The sequence below is a fragment of the Filicampus tigris genome, chromosome 17 (assembly GCF_054856515.1).
Source record: "Filicampus tigris isolate MCC_2025a chromosome 17, RoL_Ftig_1.0, whole genome shotgun sequence".
Taxonomy (NCBI): domain Eukaryota; kingdom Metazoa; phylum Chordata; class Actinopteri; order Syngnathiformes; family Syngnathidae; genus Filicampus; species Filicampus tigris.
Genome location: NC_141233.1, coordinates 9,631,778 through 9,648,528, shown reverse-complemented (window position 1 = coordinate 9,648,528; position 16,751 = coordinate 9,631,778). Strand labels below are relative to the sequence as shown.

The following is a 16,751-nucleotide window of genomic DNA, read 5'->3' as shown; positions in this document are numbered from 1 at the left end:
AGTATGAATCAATGAAGTCTTATTGTCTGTAACACCCAACCACCCAGCCGCCCACACACACACACGCACACACACGCACTCACAGACACACGCTCAGAGCTCCGTCATTGGGTCAGTGTGCATCAGTGTGAGTGGTCTTGCAATGAGCACACGCACGCACACACAATGGCCTCCATGTCACCTTACCACCGTCTTATGCCTCAGACCTTCGCCGCTGTGGTCCTCATCCTGTCAGGTGAGACGCTGACTGATGACATCACGACATACATCATTGTCGACATCAACAAACGCATGTAAAGAGAAAACGTTTAGATGCTCTTTCTTTTTCACATCAGGATGTTGACTTGCTGGGGTAGAACTTTTTTTTTTTTTTTTTAATGTATTGCACGTGGTAGCACGGTGAGGTAGTGATTTGCGCATCTGCCTCACAGTTATGTGGTACTTGGTTTGAATCTCTGTTCTTGCTGTCTGTAGTTTATATGTTTTTTTCTTGGTGTACTTCACCAGCTTCCTTCCACATTCCAAAAGCAAGCATGTTAGTGTCATTGAAGACTGTAAATTGTCCTTAACTGTGAATGTGAGTGTGCTGGCAACCAGTCCGGGGTGTACTCCGTCTCTTGCCCAAAGTCAGCTGAGATATACTCCAGCTCCACTGCAACTCTAAAAGGGGGAGGACAAGCGAATTTGAAAAGGTTTATCAATATCCAATATTGTAAGTCATGTAAATATTTTTTGCATCTTACTGCAGGTGCCGTTGTACCCGTATCCTGTTTTAAAGTGACCGAAGGTGGCGTGGCCTCCCTGTCCTGTCAATACTCGGTGGAGCGTTTCGGCCTGAGTCGGGTGTGCTGGGGCCGTGGCTGCGGGACCCTCTGGTGCAGCAACCTCCTGATCCAGACCGATGAGAACGGTGTTATCTCCAAGGTGAAGGCTTGACAGAAGGTCTGCTGCAATAAGACACTTTGCCCCGTGAAGGGTGGATATTGCTGCAACAGCATCCCACAGTCAGATTGGCTAAGCTGTGTAAAATTCTTGTTGCACTGCAACAGCTGATTTCAACACAGCATGGTTCAGAACGTTATATTTTACACAGGCGCTGTCCCACCTCGTTATACCACTGATACGACCGCCGGTGAAGAATTAGAAAGATATGGCATTGGTTGTTATTTTCGTTCTGTCAATGGTTCATCATCAGTTTGTAAAAAGATCATGCAAAAAAATCCAACAAAAGTCACACCAACTGTGACCCTGCTGCAGGCGGAGGACCGCTACCGGCTCAAGGGAGACGTCCTGGAAGGACAAATGGACCTGGACATCGTAGACGTGAGGCGGAGCGACAGCGGGCCATACTGCTGCAGGGTGGACATCGACGGCCTGTTCAATGACAAGAAGGTGATCATGAACCTGCGGGTGGTCAAAGGTGCGTTGTTTTGGGTAAAGGAAAACAAATGTGTCTCTTAACTCGTTCAATTAGAGGTTTATTTGCAGGGCTGCCTTTTTTTTTCTCTGTCAGCTTCGATCAACATTCCTACCACCACATTGTCAACAACAACCACGACAACACAAGTCACAGAGGCGTCAACTTCCGGAGGTGAGACAACAGATCTTGTGACACAATAATGGGCATAGTACAAAACCTTGGGGGACACCAGTTTGGATTTTGACGTAATACATATGACCGGTCGATGAAATTAGTCAGGGCTTAGCTTCAGGGGCTCATCGGATTACGAAAATGTAAGTCACATACAGTATGTGACATAGTAATATATCATTAGCCTACACTAAAGCAGTAGCAAAGTCAAAAGTACATATTTGAAAGAAAAATAGTTAATTTCCTCATATTAAATACACAGTGCAAAACAAATTGATGGATAACTAATTTTGAAATCAGAAATCAAGACTAATGGTTTGTTCAACTATTGTTTAAGTTACTGTAATAAGGGGGTTTGGTACCCAAAAAATGCTTGCAATTCCTCAATGTTATTTATTACATATGAAAATTTGGAATTTTGGTACTGATTTCGGCAAGCATTATGGAAGTTGATATGCATGATTTGCTTTCACAGGATATATCAAATTATGTCAGAACTGGCGCCCGGAGCTTGGGTTTGACACCTGTGTTTTAAGTTGTTAAAATTTAAAATCTCAATTTAGCTGTGAATCTGCCATGGCTAGACAATTTCATGTATTTCACATATTTGTATCCATCAACACTCATCATCTACGGTCATATTTGAGGAAAAACACATGAGAACATATGAGAAACACATGAGAACATATGAGAAAATTTCATTTGTGTACAACAATTGTTTTCAAAAATGTCTAATTTAGCGGCAGTGGTATGTTTGTATTGTAATGTTTCGTCGATACATAGTGTTTGAATCTCTTTAATCACACTCATCACTTCCCACTCTGTGTTTTGACAGTTGACAGAAAAACACTGCCTCTGTCGCCTCAGCTGGACCTTGTCAAGAGGAACTCAACAATGCTGCACTCCACCACCATCACCGTGAGTGACATTACTGTACTCGCCTGAAATATTCTATTTTAAAAACCCATACATACTATATCAATCAATCACATTTTATTTATATAGCACTTTTCATACATAAAAATGCAACTCAAAGTGCTTTAAAACATTCAAAGCAAAACATAGAATTATATATATAGACTCACCTGCCCTTGATTTACAGTATGAGTTGTCATTTGCACTAAAATTGATTTTGGAAATGAAGCAGATAGGTTAGGTTAAGTAAACATATTTGAGAAGGGAGAATATCTTTCAGGTGGTGAACCCTGCCGCAACACTCTCCCTTCACGTCAACGTTCCTGTTCTGTCGCTGTCCCTCACCGTGCTGATAACGTTCACTGCCATTTTCCTCTCTCTGGCCTTCAAGCGTACGTTTTTGTTCATCATCATCGCCGTTATCGTCAGCGTGATACCTGAATGAAGAATGTAAACTGGAGTGTTGTCTTTGTCTTTTCTCATGCAGGTGGGTTATACAGACCAGACTTAAGGAGGGGCTGGTGAGCACACAGTTTTTTTAAACTCACTCGATTCTTTGGGGTGTTCTGAATTTTTCTTCTGAAATGGGAGGTTGCAAGGTCCACTTTGACATTGTTATTGTTAATTTTAGTCAAAAATACAGACAAAAAAAAAAACAGGGGCCACCGATGGTTGGTGGAGTAGTTTGAATAGCCCCGACTTAGATATTAGGAGGATTGATGGGAAGAAGTTTTTGATGGTAGAATTCTCTCTTCCAGTTTTTCAAGTGAGGAACCTCCTCACATCATCTATGAGATCAGGATGAGAAGACCGGTTCAGGAGAACATATACACTCTTGACTAAACTCAATCACGTAATGTCAACTGGACTGAATTTTGAATTGCAACTACTTTTTCCATGATGCCCACTGTTTTGACTATCTGATTTATTACAGTACAATAGTTGTTGTTTTTACAGCTTCAAATGACTTGCTTTCTTGTTCTTAAACTGTGAATAAAGCTACTTTTGGTCAAATCCTGCTTGTTATAAATTCTACATCAGTTCAGGTTTGAAAAAGTTGAAAGAACTACAGATTAATGTTTATAGAGGATAATAATTATAGGATGCAGCTTGCTAAACAACTTTAGCTTACGCCATGACGTGCATGTATTGTTGTAAATTTGCCGGACTCATTTTCTTTTACAGGGAACATACTTTAAGTTAAGAGTTCCAACAAGAATGACTGTTATTGTGTTGAAGCATTCATTTGTTAAAACTAGAGCCACCATTTTTAAAATGTTACTGCAAAAAGCCACATTATGCATATGGGCGCACATAAACTGCACCATCCCGTTCCCTCACTTCCTAGCTCTTTTGCATATTTTGACAAACTCTCCTTTATATGGGTTTTGAGCTTTTGCAGTGTTCAAACTTCCAAGCAAGTTGAAACAAATGCTTCATACATTTAGGGGAACAAGTGTCTCTACCTCTCTGCCTGAGCTTTCCAAGAAAGCAACTTGTGCTTGCAAAGGTCAATCCCCTTTGAAAAAAAAACCCTGGTTTTGCATGGAGGGAATTGAAGTACCGCTGAAGATTTGTGAAATGACATTTAAATATTTCATTGGGATAGAATGAGTTAAGTTGTAATATTACGAGAGTAATGTCATTTTTTTTTTAAAAACAATTATGTTGGAACATTACGACATGTAACATGACAATGGCCTCAACCATCTTTGGCAATTGGCAATATATTGACTTTGTACATGGGATTCTGACTTTGTATTACTTCTCCGTGTGTATGATGGAAATGAAAACAAAAACAAAGTATCTTTATATACAAATAAAACCTGCAATGCGATATCATAAATGACAAAGGTTTACCGTACATTTGTTCGACGTGTATGCTTAATATCTTGTTCAATAAGATGACAGCCTGCGGTTCATTCCATTCCTGTCCGGAAGTCAGCACACACACTCGTGTGTGTTCTGTATATTATCGTTGGCCTCAGGAGTACAAACTTCTTTTTACGTCACCTCCTCACATACACACATATAGAAACATTTCCATCCACAAAGAGAATTCCCCTACTTTTATTCCAATGGCCTAGTAGGCAGGCAAGTGAAGCTCAATTAAACAAATACCACTGAATTCTAAGTTCTCGTTTTATACCAATAATGTGTATAAACATGTAATCTTACTTTGTTTTCTATCCTTAAAAGTAGGGAGAAACAAACAGGAGACTTGCTATTCCATATGTAGTACATATGCGATCGGGAGTCCCGCGAACTATTTTAATTCAAAATATCAAATGTACAGTAAACATACAAAAATGTAAAGTACATTGATGACGAGGGAACAAAACTACTTTGGATATTTCTGATGCTATACTTGCCCTCATTAGAGGCTTCTCTCATATAACTTTATCTTGACACATGGATGACTCATTTTCCCAACAAAAACTCCGAAGTGACTGTTGAGGGCAAACACCCACCAGGCGCAAGAGTTGCGTGTCTATAAATCGACACACTTTTAGCTCTAAGTCAAATAAAGCGACGATGAAGGTCACCAAAGCTCTTTAAGTTAACTCCACCGATGCGTCGAGTCGTCATTCATCAGAGGACCTGCGTACCAACATGGCTTCACTCAAGTTGACGCTGGTGGCTTGTAAGTAGTCTTATTGCAGTACTGCGATAATGATGCAGCGTGTGTTCGATTTGTTAAAGTTGTTAAATAAAATGTGTATGTTTGTGTTTCAGTGCTGGCCTTCACACTCTTAGTGTCAGGTAAATGCAAGCTCTATAAAGTGGGTTGTTTTTTTCTTTTAATCCAAAAGGTTATTTAATAGGTAAAAATGACTGCCAAAATGAGGAAAAGCCAATTGTTTTGTTAATGCCTTTGACTTAATTTCACCAAAACAAATTCCAAAATCTAAAGTATGACGTTTGAGACATTTAATGTGTAATACAAAATTACATTGCAAACTAAAAAGAATTAGGGTGAGCTAAATCCAAATGTAATATTTTTAAGTTAAGTATAAAAATGAATCAAGAAAAGTCTTATTGTAGTCTGCATGTTAACATAAATTGATGCTACTTATTTATCATCTTTCGTAAAATATTTATAGATTTGACATAGGTTTGGACTTTAACCACTATTGTACTAAACTTTTAGTGGCAGCCATTCGGTGGGAAAAAAGTGGAGTTAGCCCACTCTATTCCTCAGTAACTCATGACAATAATTTCAATAGGCTTAGTGCCCATTACATTTTTTGTATTTAAAAGCGGTAGTGGTGTGACAAAAGTCAACCACATTTCCCATGCGCGCCAGCTCGTAGTAGTCGTGAAATCCTGAGCTCTCACTGGCCTGCAAGTTGGACTGAATTACATTCCTATTTCCAGTGGCTGTGTGAAAGATGAATAGCAATGAGGTAATGAATCTAATTTTGTTCAAACAGTACTTTTGTTTTTTTGTTTGTTTTTGGGCTTCTGCCATGACACCAGTAATAGGTGACGTTCGAATCGACTTCCGTCCTTATAGCGAAAGGAGGAAGTGACTATGCCGGAAAGAAATTCAGGACATTTGTATTTTTTTTGGGTTGCTCCCATCCTCCTCAAAGTTGCTTAGTGCCAGTAAAAACTATACAGGGCATGACAAAAGTGCCATTCAACTACTTGTAAGTCAATGTTTCATCAAAAGATTTGTAAAAAAAAAATTATTAAGGTCGAATTCTTGCCCAGTGCAGCTTTCATGGAAGAGAATCCACAATGGTCATTGAAATAAATGTCTAAAGTAATAAAAATTAAACTATACTACGAACTACCGAGGGAGAGCCAGGCATTGCTTTAGTGAATTTGTGAAATTTGTTTTTGTTAGTGAATTTGTTGTTCCTGCCGAGTTATGCCTTGCGGCTGCTTTGCAATTTTTGCAAAACTTTATTTGAACAAATACACCATTACAAATACAGAGGAGAAAATAGCAATACCATGTGGTGTCTTGACATCTTAGCAGGGTATAATGAAATCTCGACATTTCTTTATCACGTATCCTCAAGATGTCACGTGCTTCGTGCATACTTTAGCCACAAAACCCGAGAAAAGGATCACGCTTCAAAAGACAATTCACTGCAAACAAGATACACAGATACGATAGTCATCGAGACAACTTTGGACTACTTTAAACAAAGCGGAACTTTCTACTGCACGTGTGGGACTACGCGAAATCGCGTAGGAATGGAGCAGCGCTGCCACTGAAACGAAAGGTTGCGGGTTCGAGATCCGCTCGGACAAAAACGGTGCGTACAATCTCTGCACCGCAACACGCTGTGTCCGCTGCTCTCCGCTTTATGTGAAAACTCGCCCTATTCCATTTGCGGGGCGTACAGATTAGTCTCCATGATACTACTGTTCTGCGGTTTCCGTAGTGTAGTGGTTATCACGTTCGCCTCACACGCGAAAGGTCCCCGGTTCGAAACCGGGCGGAAACACTCTTTGATTTTTTTTTTTTTTTACTTCAACATAATTGCTTATGATTCACCTGACGAATTTGACAAGCATAAACCGGGGATTTTTATTGTTGCAAGAACCATAAGAAAAAAAGGTTGTTAAATAAAATGTTTAAAATAAATTAGCACACACTTGTACTTATTCACTTATTTACCAATAATTTTGTCCAAGGTTTCATAGGTTAAAATAAAGTCTGTTTGCCAAAAAATAAAAACAAACACACAATTTGATCTCCTCCTGATCTGGTTTGGTTTCGGCCTTCCAATCGATTGTGCTTCTAAAATGACTCACGTCTATTGATGCATATCAACAGTCACTGAAAAGTAATCAGGTTGTGTAGGAGGGCGGAACTTCATGAGCAACCCAACTCACAGCATGAGGAGTAATATGGGCAGACAATGGGCAAAAAAGCAATAGTTACTTAAAAGAATATGCTAACATGTTGCGGTTTTCTTTGTTAAGTCAGTCCTGACTCCTCGTCTTCTTCGGAGGAGGAATCAGATAATGAAAGTGAGGGTGAATATGGAGGAGAAAATGAAGAAGAATCTGAAGGAGGAGAAAATGAAGAAGGATCCGAAGGAGGAGAAAATGAAGAAGAATCTGAAGGAGGAGAAAATGAAGAAGGATCCAAAGGAGGAGAAAATGAAAAAGAATCTAAAGGAGAAGATAAAGGATCTGAAGGAGAAAACAAAGGAGCTGAAGGAGGAGAAAATGAAAAGGAATCAAATGGAGGAGAAATGGAAGGAGCCGAAAAAGGAGAAAATGAAAATGAATCGAATGGAGGAGAAAACACAGCTGAAAGAGCAGAAAATGAAGGTGCTGAGGATGAAAATGAAGAGAGGTCAGTGCTAGCCAATATTCGTTTGTCCCTCCTGAATCTGTCGCTCAAAAACATTTACTCAAAATCTTTACTCGCAAGCCGTTCCTTTCGATTTTGGTTTTAAAAAAATGTCATGTTGAATCAAAAGTAATATTGGTGTGTTAAACAAACAAAATAAAATTGTAAAGTGAGCAAAGTCAGCATTATTGTACATACAAAAAAATTACTGTAAAAAAGCGACCAATTCCACACACTTGTATTACGTTAAACACAAAAGAATGACATTAATATTAGTTCCACTTCAGGAATGATAATCGATTATGTAATTGGAACAATTAATTCATGTAATGATCCTGCATGTAAGGAGAATTTTGTCAATAAGACAGTCATCCCTCTCAACCCAGTAACTTTTATAGTTAACCAAAGCATGGTTCACTTACCGATCTCCACTGATTATTAGAACGCGAGATTCTCACACGTCGAGGAAAACATATTGTATTCTAATTGCTATTGCTGTCTTACTTTGTTGCACTGCAGCTATTACGACGCCTGCCGGAATAACACCTGCCTCACCGCAGTCATCTGTGACGGTCAGACGGACGTGATCAATTGTAGTAAGTCAAGTTCTAGTCCTCGTAAATATGTCACATTATCCTATTATCCCATATTTAATAACACAGCTTTTTCACTGCGCAGCCGCCCCTCAAATGATCCAAGTGCATTTGGCCACTTACGGGCGTCAGGGGAAGACATTTTGCTGGTCGACGGAAATGGAGGGCACCAATCAGAACCTGAATTGCACCACTTACATCACAAGTCTTGTGGCTGACAGGCAAGGCCGTGTTTAGAGTGGCACGAAGGCAGCTTTCTCAAATTCTGAACTTTTGCTTTTATTCGTAGATGTGAACAGAGGTCCGTGTGTGACATCCCGTCATTCAAAGGAACTCTGCCTATCGATCCTTGCCAAGGCACAGACAAGTACATGTGGATTGGATACCAGTGTGTCTGACACGTGAGGAAGATTACATACAGCACATGCAGTGGTGGTTTGAATGGTATCTTTAGGAGGAACAATAAAAAAGTGCCCTAACATATAGCCTTGCAGAATACCATTTGGAAATGGGCTCAATAGTTGATGTTTTAATGTCCATGTGTGGGACCGATAGCGTCTATAAATTGAAGTAATTACAGTTCCATCCATTATTTTTCTTGTTTAAGTAAAGGGAAGAGTCTATTTGAGGGAGACATTTATTTGTCTTAACCTTTTAAGCGCCAAAGTAGCAAAATTGCACCAAACAAACAACATTTACAGTGTGCCTTTATCTCTAACCATGTTCAAGCTACGACGTTTTGAAATAGTGATATCAAAATGGAATATTTGATTTAAAAAAATCTCGCCTAAAGGGTTAAGTGGACAACACACCTTGTAGCACTTTTGTCTATTAGAAGGACAGCCACTATTTGAGGAAAAAAAAATCTATCTATTCAGGACTCTTAATGAAAATGACCCCAACATATAGATTTTTAGGGACAGTTACTTGGATCAATTTTAATTTAACTTTCCTTGGTAATTATTTGACTATAAACCAATTTTAATCCAACAATTCAATTCTTATATTTTCCATAGTTGTAATTAAATTAAATTAATCTTGTTGAAACCTATTGTAATCTACATCTTGGACATGACTGCATTTGACTTTGAGACATTTAATTGTCTAATCTATTGCTTTACAGAATGAAGATCAATCACTTGTCTGGATCCAAGATGAAGAGATTTGTCTTTATCTAAAAATAAAACTTAATCTTAAAAAAAAAAAACATTACCTCACTTGGTTTTGGTGGATTAGAGTTCAATTCACTCCTCAGTAGTGGTCAATACGTGTTTTAGTAATTTACAGGAATTATACATTTAATAGCTACAAAAATAAACAAATGAATAAATAAAAGTGTGTGCTCATTTATTTTAAATGATAAAACAATACAAATCCCCGGTTTATGCTTGGCAAATTCGTAAGGTGAATCATAGTCAATTGTGTTGAATTAAATAATAATAATAATACAACAATTTCAAAACGTGTTTCCGCCCGGTTTCGAACCGGGGACCTTTCGCGTGTGAGGCGAACGTGATAACCACTACACTACGGAAACTGTTGTCATTATCCGGATTTTTTATTGTATTTATCCGGCACCAAAACGTCAGGTCTCGTTTTAAATTCTTTTCTCGCTGCATTTTTGACAACGACCAAATGACTTAAAAAACGACCAAATAACATGAATTCGACTGAATACTGCTGTGAAAAGAAATGCTATCGCGGTAACAAGTCGCCAAGCAAACTTGTACGTCTACAGTGCATATTCAACACATTAAACGTTCTGTTATATGCACTTAATAATATTAGCTAAGGCGTATCGTCCTATACTATTTCTGTAGTCATTTGTTTCTTTACATTCCTGCATATTAGAGTAGTCCGGTCCGACGAGTATGACCGGTTTGTGGCGTCACACTACGCGCATGGAGCGCACATGTCACGTGCTCCGAAAACATTCCACGGACACGTTTTTAATTAATTTCCAAGAAAGTCAAATCACGCCAGCTTTTGTATTACACTATTGGTAAGAAATGAAGCCTTTGTAAACCAAGCGTGTTGCACGCATGCGCAATGCATAGACTAGGTGCTAGGCCAGTAGGAAGCTCCATATTTGGACATAAGGATATCCGCCGCAGCAGGAGGAAACGCTATATTCGGGTTGAAGGGTTGGCGAGGTTGTTTTTTTTGCAGCATACAAAGTGCAGTCACTCACACACGCACAGTCGCATACACACACACGCGCGCGCGTACAAACAAAAAAACAGTTACATAAATGCGCAGTGCTTATTTGTACAGCACTATTGGTTTGTGGATTAATCGTGTCTGCTTTGTGTTTCTCAGTGTAACTGCTGTCCTCTCGTTCATTTTATTGGTTCTTTTCGGTAAATAAATCACAAAATACCCCCTAAATATTTACAATTTTATAGTGTTGCAGAGAGTCAATGAAGACTATGAGGTACATTTATTTGCGCTCTACATTTTTATTCTTTGTTCCATAAAGCGGAAAATACATTTTGTGATAAATGCATATGAACATACAAACCTACGCAGTAGGTAAAAAATAAACTTCTATACAAAAATATTCATGTGTGTACATATATCTATACATATTATCTACACATATTTACATTCAGTTCACAAAGTGTTTGATTGTGGCATTTTTTTAATGAACTTTCTATAGTGTATAGTCAATGTTGCTGGTTTGAAATCTTTGCATCTCTTGAAATCATTGTTTATCTTTCATAATATTAATCAACGTTTTTGAGGGATTCAATAAGCCCGAAAGCATACCAAATTTTGTATTCAGTTGAACACAAATGTACTGTAGGGGTCCCAAAGATGTGACCCTCCAAAACTTACTTGGTAGCAGCCTTGGGAAAATTAGAAAGAAATTAGCCCCTGATACCAGGTCACATGAATTCACATAAAAATCGAAACAGGACGGATGAAAAAATCTCAAGGACCCGTACTCGAATTCGAACAGCAAATCCATCATTTTAGTTTTAAGAAGCCATTGAATCCCAGGTGAATTCCTGGGTTGGAGGGTTTGATGATCATTTTAAATCTGAAAATGAAGGTGGGAGGGCCCGTTCGGGAAAAAAAAAAAATGCTGTTTTACTTGTATAGTTTATGCTCAGTGAGCAAATTGATCAGTCTGATGTCTGACTTTCCATTAACAGATGTTGTGAAGCGAAGCGATGCTGGGCGGGCGCTCCGATTGGGGGGGCGAGGAACAGCTGGAGGAGGAGTAGAGGTTGGGGTAGCTCGGGAAGGAGGAAGGGTTAAAGGCGGAAGGCGTGGGCGAGGAGGAGCTGTGAGCGGGCGAGGAGTAGGAGGAGGAGCAAGTCGAGGAGGAGGTGGGAGGCGTGGCGGAGGCGGGAGGAGCGGCGACGACGTTCCGGTCCCGGTGCCTCTGGTGGATCTTGGTGTGCCGCTTGCGCTCGTCGCTGCGGGCGAACTTGCGTCCGCACTCGGCGCAGGCGAAGGGTTTCTCGCCCGTGTGGGTGCGGATGTGAGTGGTCAGGTGGTCGCTCCGGCTGAAGCTGCGCATGCAGATGCGACACTGGAAGGGTTTCTGGCCCGTGTGCACGCGCACGTGGCGGGTCAGCTCGTCCGAGCGCGAGAAGCGGCGGTCGCAACCGTCCGCCGGGCACGTATACGGACGCTCCTGAGGGGACGCTTTGCTCTGCATCTTCCTCCTTCCTCCTGGTTTGGTGAGCTGGCAGGCAGTGGTGGTGATAGGATGATTGGGAATGTGTGAGGAGGAGAAGGCCTTGATGGTGGAGAGCGGCGTAAGTGGCGGCTGCGGAGGATTCCCACCGTGTGACATCACGGGCTTCCGATTCCGGTTCAGGAGCTCGGCGTCCTGCGACTGAGGCAGGATGTAGTCCGGGAGCATTGGCAGCCTAGAGGTGGGGTAGGCCGGAGGCGGCCCCTGCGACAGGTAGGGGCCCGGCTGGTGGTCGAGAGTGTTCATGGCGGCGGTGGTGAACGTCGGCGCCACGGAGAAGATGGAGCCGACATCAGTGGTGACGCAGCTGAAGCTCGGCTGGCTCGGCGTGGACGTCACCGATGAAGAAGAGGGGGGGGCGGGAGGAGCCGCAACGCTGACCAAACCACTAAAGAGGCTGAGGAGAGGCTCCGGCCACAAGCTGCCGCCACTGCCGCCGGACGTGGAAGACGGTTCGAAGGTGAAACGTCCGCTGTATGCGAGCGGGGGGATGCGAGGCGTCAGCGGGGGAAGGTTCTGCAGGTCGGCTAGTTCTGACAGAATGTCTGAAACGTAAACAGGAGAGAAAATCACAACACTGGATCACGATGCCATGAGGCTCCAAGTGAGCCATAAGGTGGTACTGTATATGTGCCTTTAAGAGGCGGGGCCTGGTGAGGTGCCACGTGACATTGCCGAGACTGCATGTGAGTGTCTAGGCGTGAGCTGTGGCCAACTGCAGCTCTTACAGTGTTCTCATTGACAGTGAACCCCTGCCACCAATAACAAAAAATCAGATAGTAATTCCAGCCGGTGACGCCCACCCAGAAAGGTTTATATATGCGTAAAACTGTGGACAATGAAATGAATAAAACAGGATGGATTGGACCAAAAAAAAATCTGCAAATGATCTTTTTTCTGAGTTTTTTGTGTCCTTTTAAAATTTGCATCGCAGCCTGTATCGAATGATAGTGATTCTCAGAGTGGTGAGGACCATTAGCAGCACATGGGCTCCCTCTAGTGGGGTGTATGGAAAGCAAAGTATTTTTTGAGGTGGTCTTTGGTGTAAAAAGTTTGAGGACCACTGCTCTAGAACAGTGTTGCCCAACCTTTATTGACCCAAGGCAAACATTTTACATTAGAATCTCACGGCACAGCACCAAAAAGAAATGCCACAAAAAGTAGTAATGTATTTATATAATTATTATCTTGTCTCAATTTACTTACTTAGAGGGGCAATTTGGACTTGTGTAGTTGAACACTTTTTTTTCTTCTGATTTCTGAATGGTAACAGGTGGATGTTAGCTGTACTTTCTGCCATCTAGCGGAAGAGCGTTATATTAATGTGTCTGTCACTGTCAGTATACAGGTAGAGTATTCGCTGGCATAGACAGATGAACAAGGATACATTACTTGTACAGTAGTAAAACAATATATTTTTTGAACCAGTTCAGAGAAATTGAATAATCATCCGCAGCACAGCTTATGCTCTCTCATACGGTAACACAGTCCACAATGGTTGGGAATCACTGCTCAAGAAAATGCTGCATATGGCTCACACACCTTATGTAATATATGTTTGTTTTAGATATTAATGTAATTTGCAGGAATAATAAAGTCAATATAAAGTGATGTAACATATAACAAATGTCGTGCATTTAATGAAACATTAGGTATGGTTTTAATGTGCAATTAAGACATTGTGTCAGACATTAACACACATTAAACAAATGGAGCCACCCACCTCCATAGTCCACGGTTTCTCCGCTCAGCAGCCCTCCGCCTTCGGCGGCGTTCTGCAGAAGCAGCTGCAGCTCCTCCAGCTTTGGGTAGCCGTCCAGCGGGGACAGGACGGGTGGGAATCCGGCCAGGGGCTCGGAGATCTGTAGGGCCGAAAGTAGCAGCTCCGCTTTTGTCGCGGCCATCTCTCTGGGGTTTGGCCGCTCCTGGTGCTCCGGGGCACCTGAACTCCGCTGTTGCCCGAGGACCGCGTGGGGGGACCGGGCTTGCTTCTTATTGGGACTCGGACCCTCGGAAGAAGCCAACGCGGGTTTGGGTCTGGTCCGGGATCCCAAGGAGAGTCCCGGTGAACGGATAAGGTGACAATTTTTTGTAAATAAGGGGGTGACAGTGCTTATTTCCGGTTGGTGTTTTCACTTGTTGCGCACTGTGACTTAAACATGAGAACCAACAGGATTCCTCATTACGGCTGGCTTTATATAGACTCTTGTCGTGACGTATATTACCATATAAGGCGAGACGGAAACCCATATATGGGCAGAGCCGGGACTTTCCTGTTGCTCTGCCAGTAGACTTCCGGGTATTAGCTCTTTTTCCCCGTAAATGCCTAATGACATTCACTACCAGATTTACTCCAATTTCGTAGGCGATTATAGACCAAAATCCAATGAAACCAAAAGTGGACCATGTTATATGTCTGGTGACGATGCTGTAGCTGCTAAACTATTGCCAACCGCCATGACCGGAAGTGACGGAGCCACGTCAACAACTCCGATTTGGCCTAAATCTCCTAGACCGCCTCGTTTTGCGTCATCACTTCCTAGGGCCAAATATGGATGTGTTCCGTCCAGAAGCCTGACCCGGGAGGGCGACTCCTCCCCCAACTACGTCATCTCATGAAAAAAAAAAAACGATGACTGCAGTTTAAATCGCCTAGACAATGCAAAAGTATTTGTCGCGTAAAACACAACTTGAAGTTTTCTGATTAGAAGACGTTGTAAATAATCAAAATGAACTTTTTTTTTTACATTCACCTCGAACGCTTTGACGTCGGAACTGGGACAGCCCGAGTGGGATAAATCCGACTTCCCATCGTCCCGAATGCAGAACAACAACGCCGTTTACGCGCCGTCGGAAGAAGTGAAGCCACCGGCGGCCATTTTACGTTGCCACTCGCTTAGCTTCTGCAAAGCTTTCTATGAGCTGACCATTTGAATCAGGCGTATTGGAGGAGGGAGACATTTGAAACCGGCTGGATAGGCGCTCTTGATTACCGGATTAAAATAGTTGTTGCGTATTTGTTTGAACTCACAGTGCAAGAAAATAATTCAAATTTATTTTTAACATTTTCATGCATAATTTCATAAAACCATCAACAACATAAAAATAAATGTCCAACTTGCTAAAACAATTTACTGCATTATATACGGTATAAACTGTAGGGCTATTTTAATCGATATCAAAGTGTTTTTTTTTTTTAGTCCTCGGCAAGAGGTCTTCATAATGTTCTCTCATTTCTCTCTAGCTTCTTGGCGTGTAGTACGCCAACTTTTCCACTAGATGTTGTTGTCGGGCTATTTTCTTTAACCTTGAAAGCAGACTGTGTCTACCTTGAGCAGAGGGGGGCAAAGTACGAGCCCTCTGTTCTGGTCTACCAAAAACTCTGCAATATTTGTCGTCTTAAATGAGCAGCATTCCCTCTCAAATCTGTTAATTTAATGTAAAGTATTCATTATATTTTTAATTTCTAACTGCATTATTTACTGTGAATAACAAAAACATGAGTGACACAGGTTAATTTTAAATTAAATTCATTTAAAAATGACAATGTATTATTCAAATGAAAAATTACATTTACATATTTGCATTCACATTTAAGATTTTCTTTCCTGATCAAACAAATGACCCATCCCATCTGTCCCGATCCTTCTGTTTTAAAAATTAAATGTGGCCCCTGAGCCCAAACTTTTTTGTCCACCACTCTCCTTGAGACTTCCAATGGCTGTCACTGGGGTAAGAAAACAAACAAAAAAAAAACATAAATATATAATGTAGTTGGGCATTTTTTGGCTGTGAATGAGCAAAATACAATATATATCTCAGAGTTCAGCCCAATGTACATTAATATATAGGTAACATTTTGTCAAGTATTTTTAAGGTGTGAATTAGAAATTTGATACCTGAAACATCTCAAATGTATTTCCATTATGTAAAATATACATGCAAATTAATGAAAGATATCAACAACAAAAGAAAAAAAAAAACAATTTCAAACACAATATTTCAGTGTTTCCTGAATGAAGCACGCGCCAGAACATTGACAGTACAATGGGATTCTCTGGCGCGTGCTTCATTCAGCGTGTGAGAAGAGGTGAGAGTTGTGGTAGGACAATTTGTGGCTGCTCCGCCATGACAACTCTCACAATGCCCTGAGCACTTGCCACTTCCTGGTCGAGAAGAATATGGCCATGCTGAAGCAATCTGGCACAGTGGGTTGGGTATCATCTGCATATTAGATCACGTTGGAGCCGATGGGTTGCTTGCCAACAAACGTATAGCTCAAATTCATTGATCCTGCAAGAAATTATTTCCTTTTTTTTACTGGTGGCATCCAAAATGTGTCAAAGGTTGACACATTCCATGTGATTAATTGCCTAAATATGTACTGTATTTGAGTGGAAAACTGATGAGCAGGATCAAATTGATCAAATGGAAACAAGCTATGTCGTGGCGCAGCAGGAGAGGGAAAAATAGAGTTATAAATGTGATTAATTACGATGTGTAATGCAGATGCCGCATTCCCCCTAATGTCTTTTCCACTGTGTGTAACTATTGCAGACGTTTTTGACATCTCTGTTTTATTAGCAGCAAAAGCAGCTTAACACACTGACTGAGTTAGTTAGC

General features: G+C 41.1%; 3 protein-coding genes and 2 non-coding genes across 6 annotated transcripts; 3 read left to right on the top strand and 2 right to left on the bottom strand.

The window, feature by feature from the left end:
* The first annotated feature begins 121 nt into the window (after nt 1-121).
* Nucleotides 122-3,437, top strand: timd4 (T cell immunoglobulin and mucin domain containing 4). Its single transcript, XM_086012824.1, has 8 exons — nt 122-235; nt 749-924; nt 1,258-1,420; nt 1,514-1,591; nt 2,427-2,509; nt 2,787-2,898; nt 2,994-3,027; nt 3,265-3,437. Exons 1-8 carry the CDS (start codon nt 166-168, stop codon nt 3,347-3,349), a joined length of 801 nt encoding a protein of 266 aa, XP_085868950.1. The 5' UTR covers nt 122-165; the 3' UTR covers nt 3,350-3,437.
* A 2,379-nt stretch (nt 3,438-5,816) lies between these two features.
* LOC147133281 (uncharacterized) lies at nt 5,817-8,894 on the top strand. Of its 2 annotated transcripts, none has more exons than XM_086012993.1 (5): nt 5,817-5,913; nt 7,455-7,829; nt 8,346-8,422; nt 8,505-8,640; nt 8,709-8,894. In XM_086012993.1, exons 1-5 carry the CDS (start codon nt 5,909-5,911, stop codon nt 8,815-8,817), a joined length of 702 nt encoding a protein of 233 aa, XP_085869119.1. In that variant the 5' UTR covers nt 5,817-5,908; the 3' UTR covers nt 8,818-8,894. The 2 variants fall into 2 exon arrangements, with proteins under 2 accessions (XP_085869119.1, XP_085869118.1); XM_086012992.1 differs by lacking the exon at nt 5,817-5,913 and adding an exon at nt 6,077-6,159.
* Nucleotides 6,897-6,969, top strand: trnav-cac (transfer RNA valine (anticodon CAC)). Its single transcript has one exon. It is a non-coding gene; the product is annotated as a tRNA-Val (tRNA).
* Nucleotides 8,895-9,883: 989 nt separating the features above from the next.
* On the bottom strand, nt 9,884-9,956 carry trnav-cac (transfer RNA valine (anticodon CAC)). The gene has a single exon. It is a non-coding gene; the product is annotated as a tRNA-Val (tRNA).
* A 908-nt stretch (nt 9,957-10,864) lies between these two features.
* Nucleotides 10,865-14,576, bottom strand: LOC147133279 (early growth response protein 1-B-like). Its single transcript, XM_086012545.1, has 2 exons — nt 13,852-14,576; nt 10,865-12,673 (listed from the first exon to the last, which is right to left on the bottom strand). Exons 1-2 carry the CDS (start codon nt 14,030-14,032, stop codon nt 11,571-11,573), a joined length of 1,284 nt encoding a protein of 427 aa, XP_085868671.1. The 5' UTR covers nt 14,033-14,576; the 3' UTR covers nt 10,865-11,570.
* Between the last annotated feature and the right edge of the window lie 2,175 nt (nt 14,577-16,751).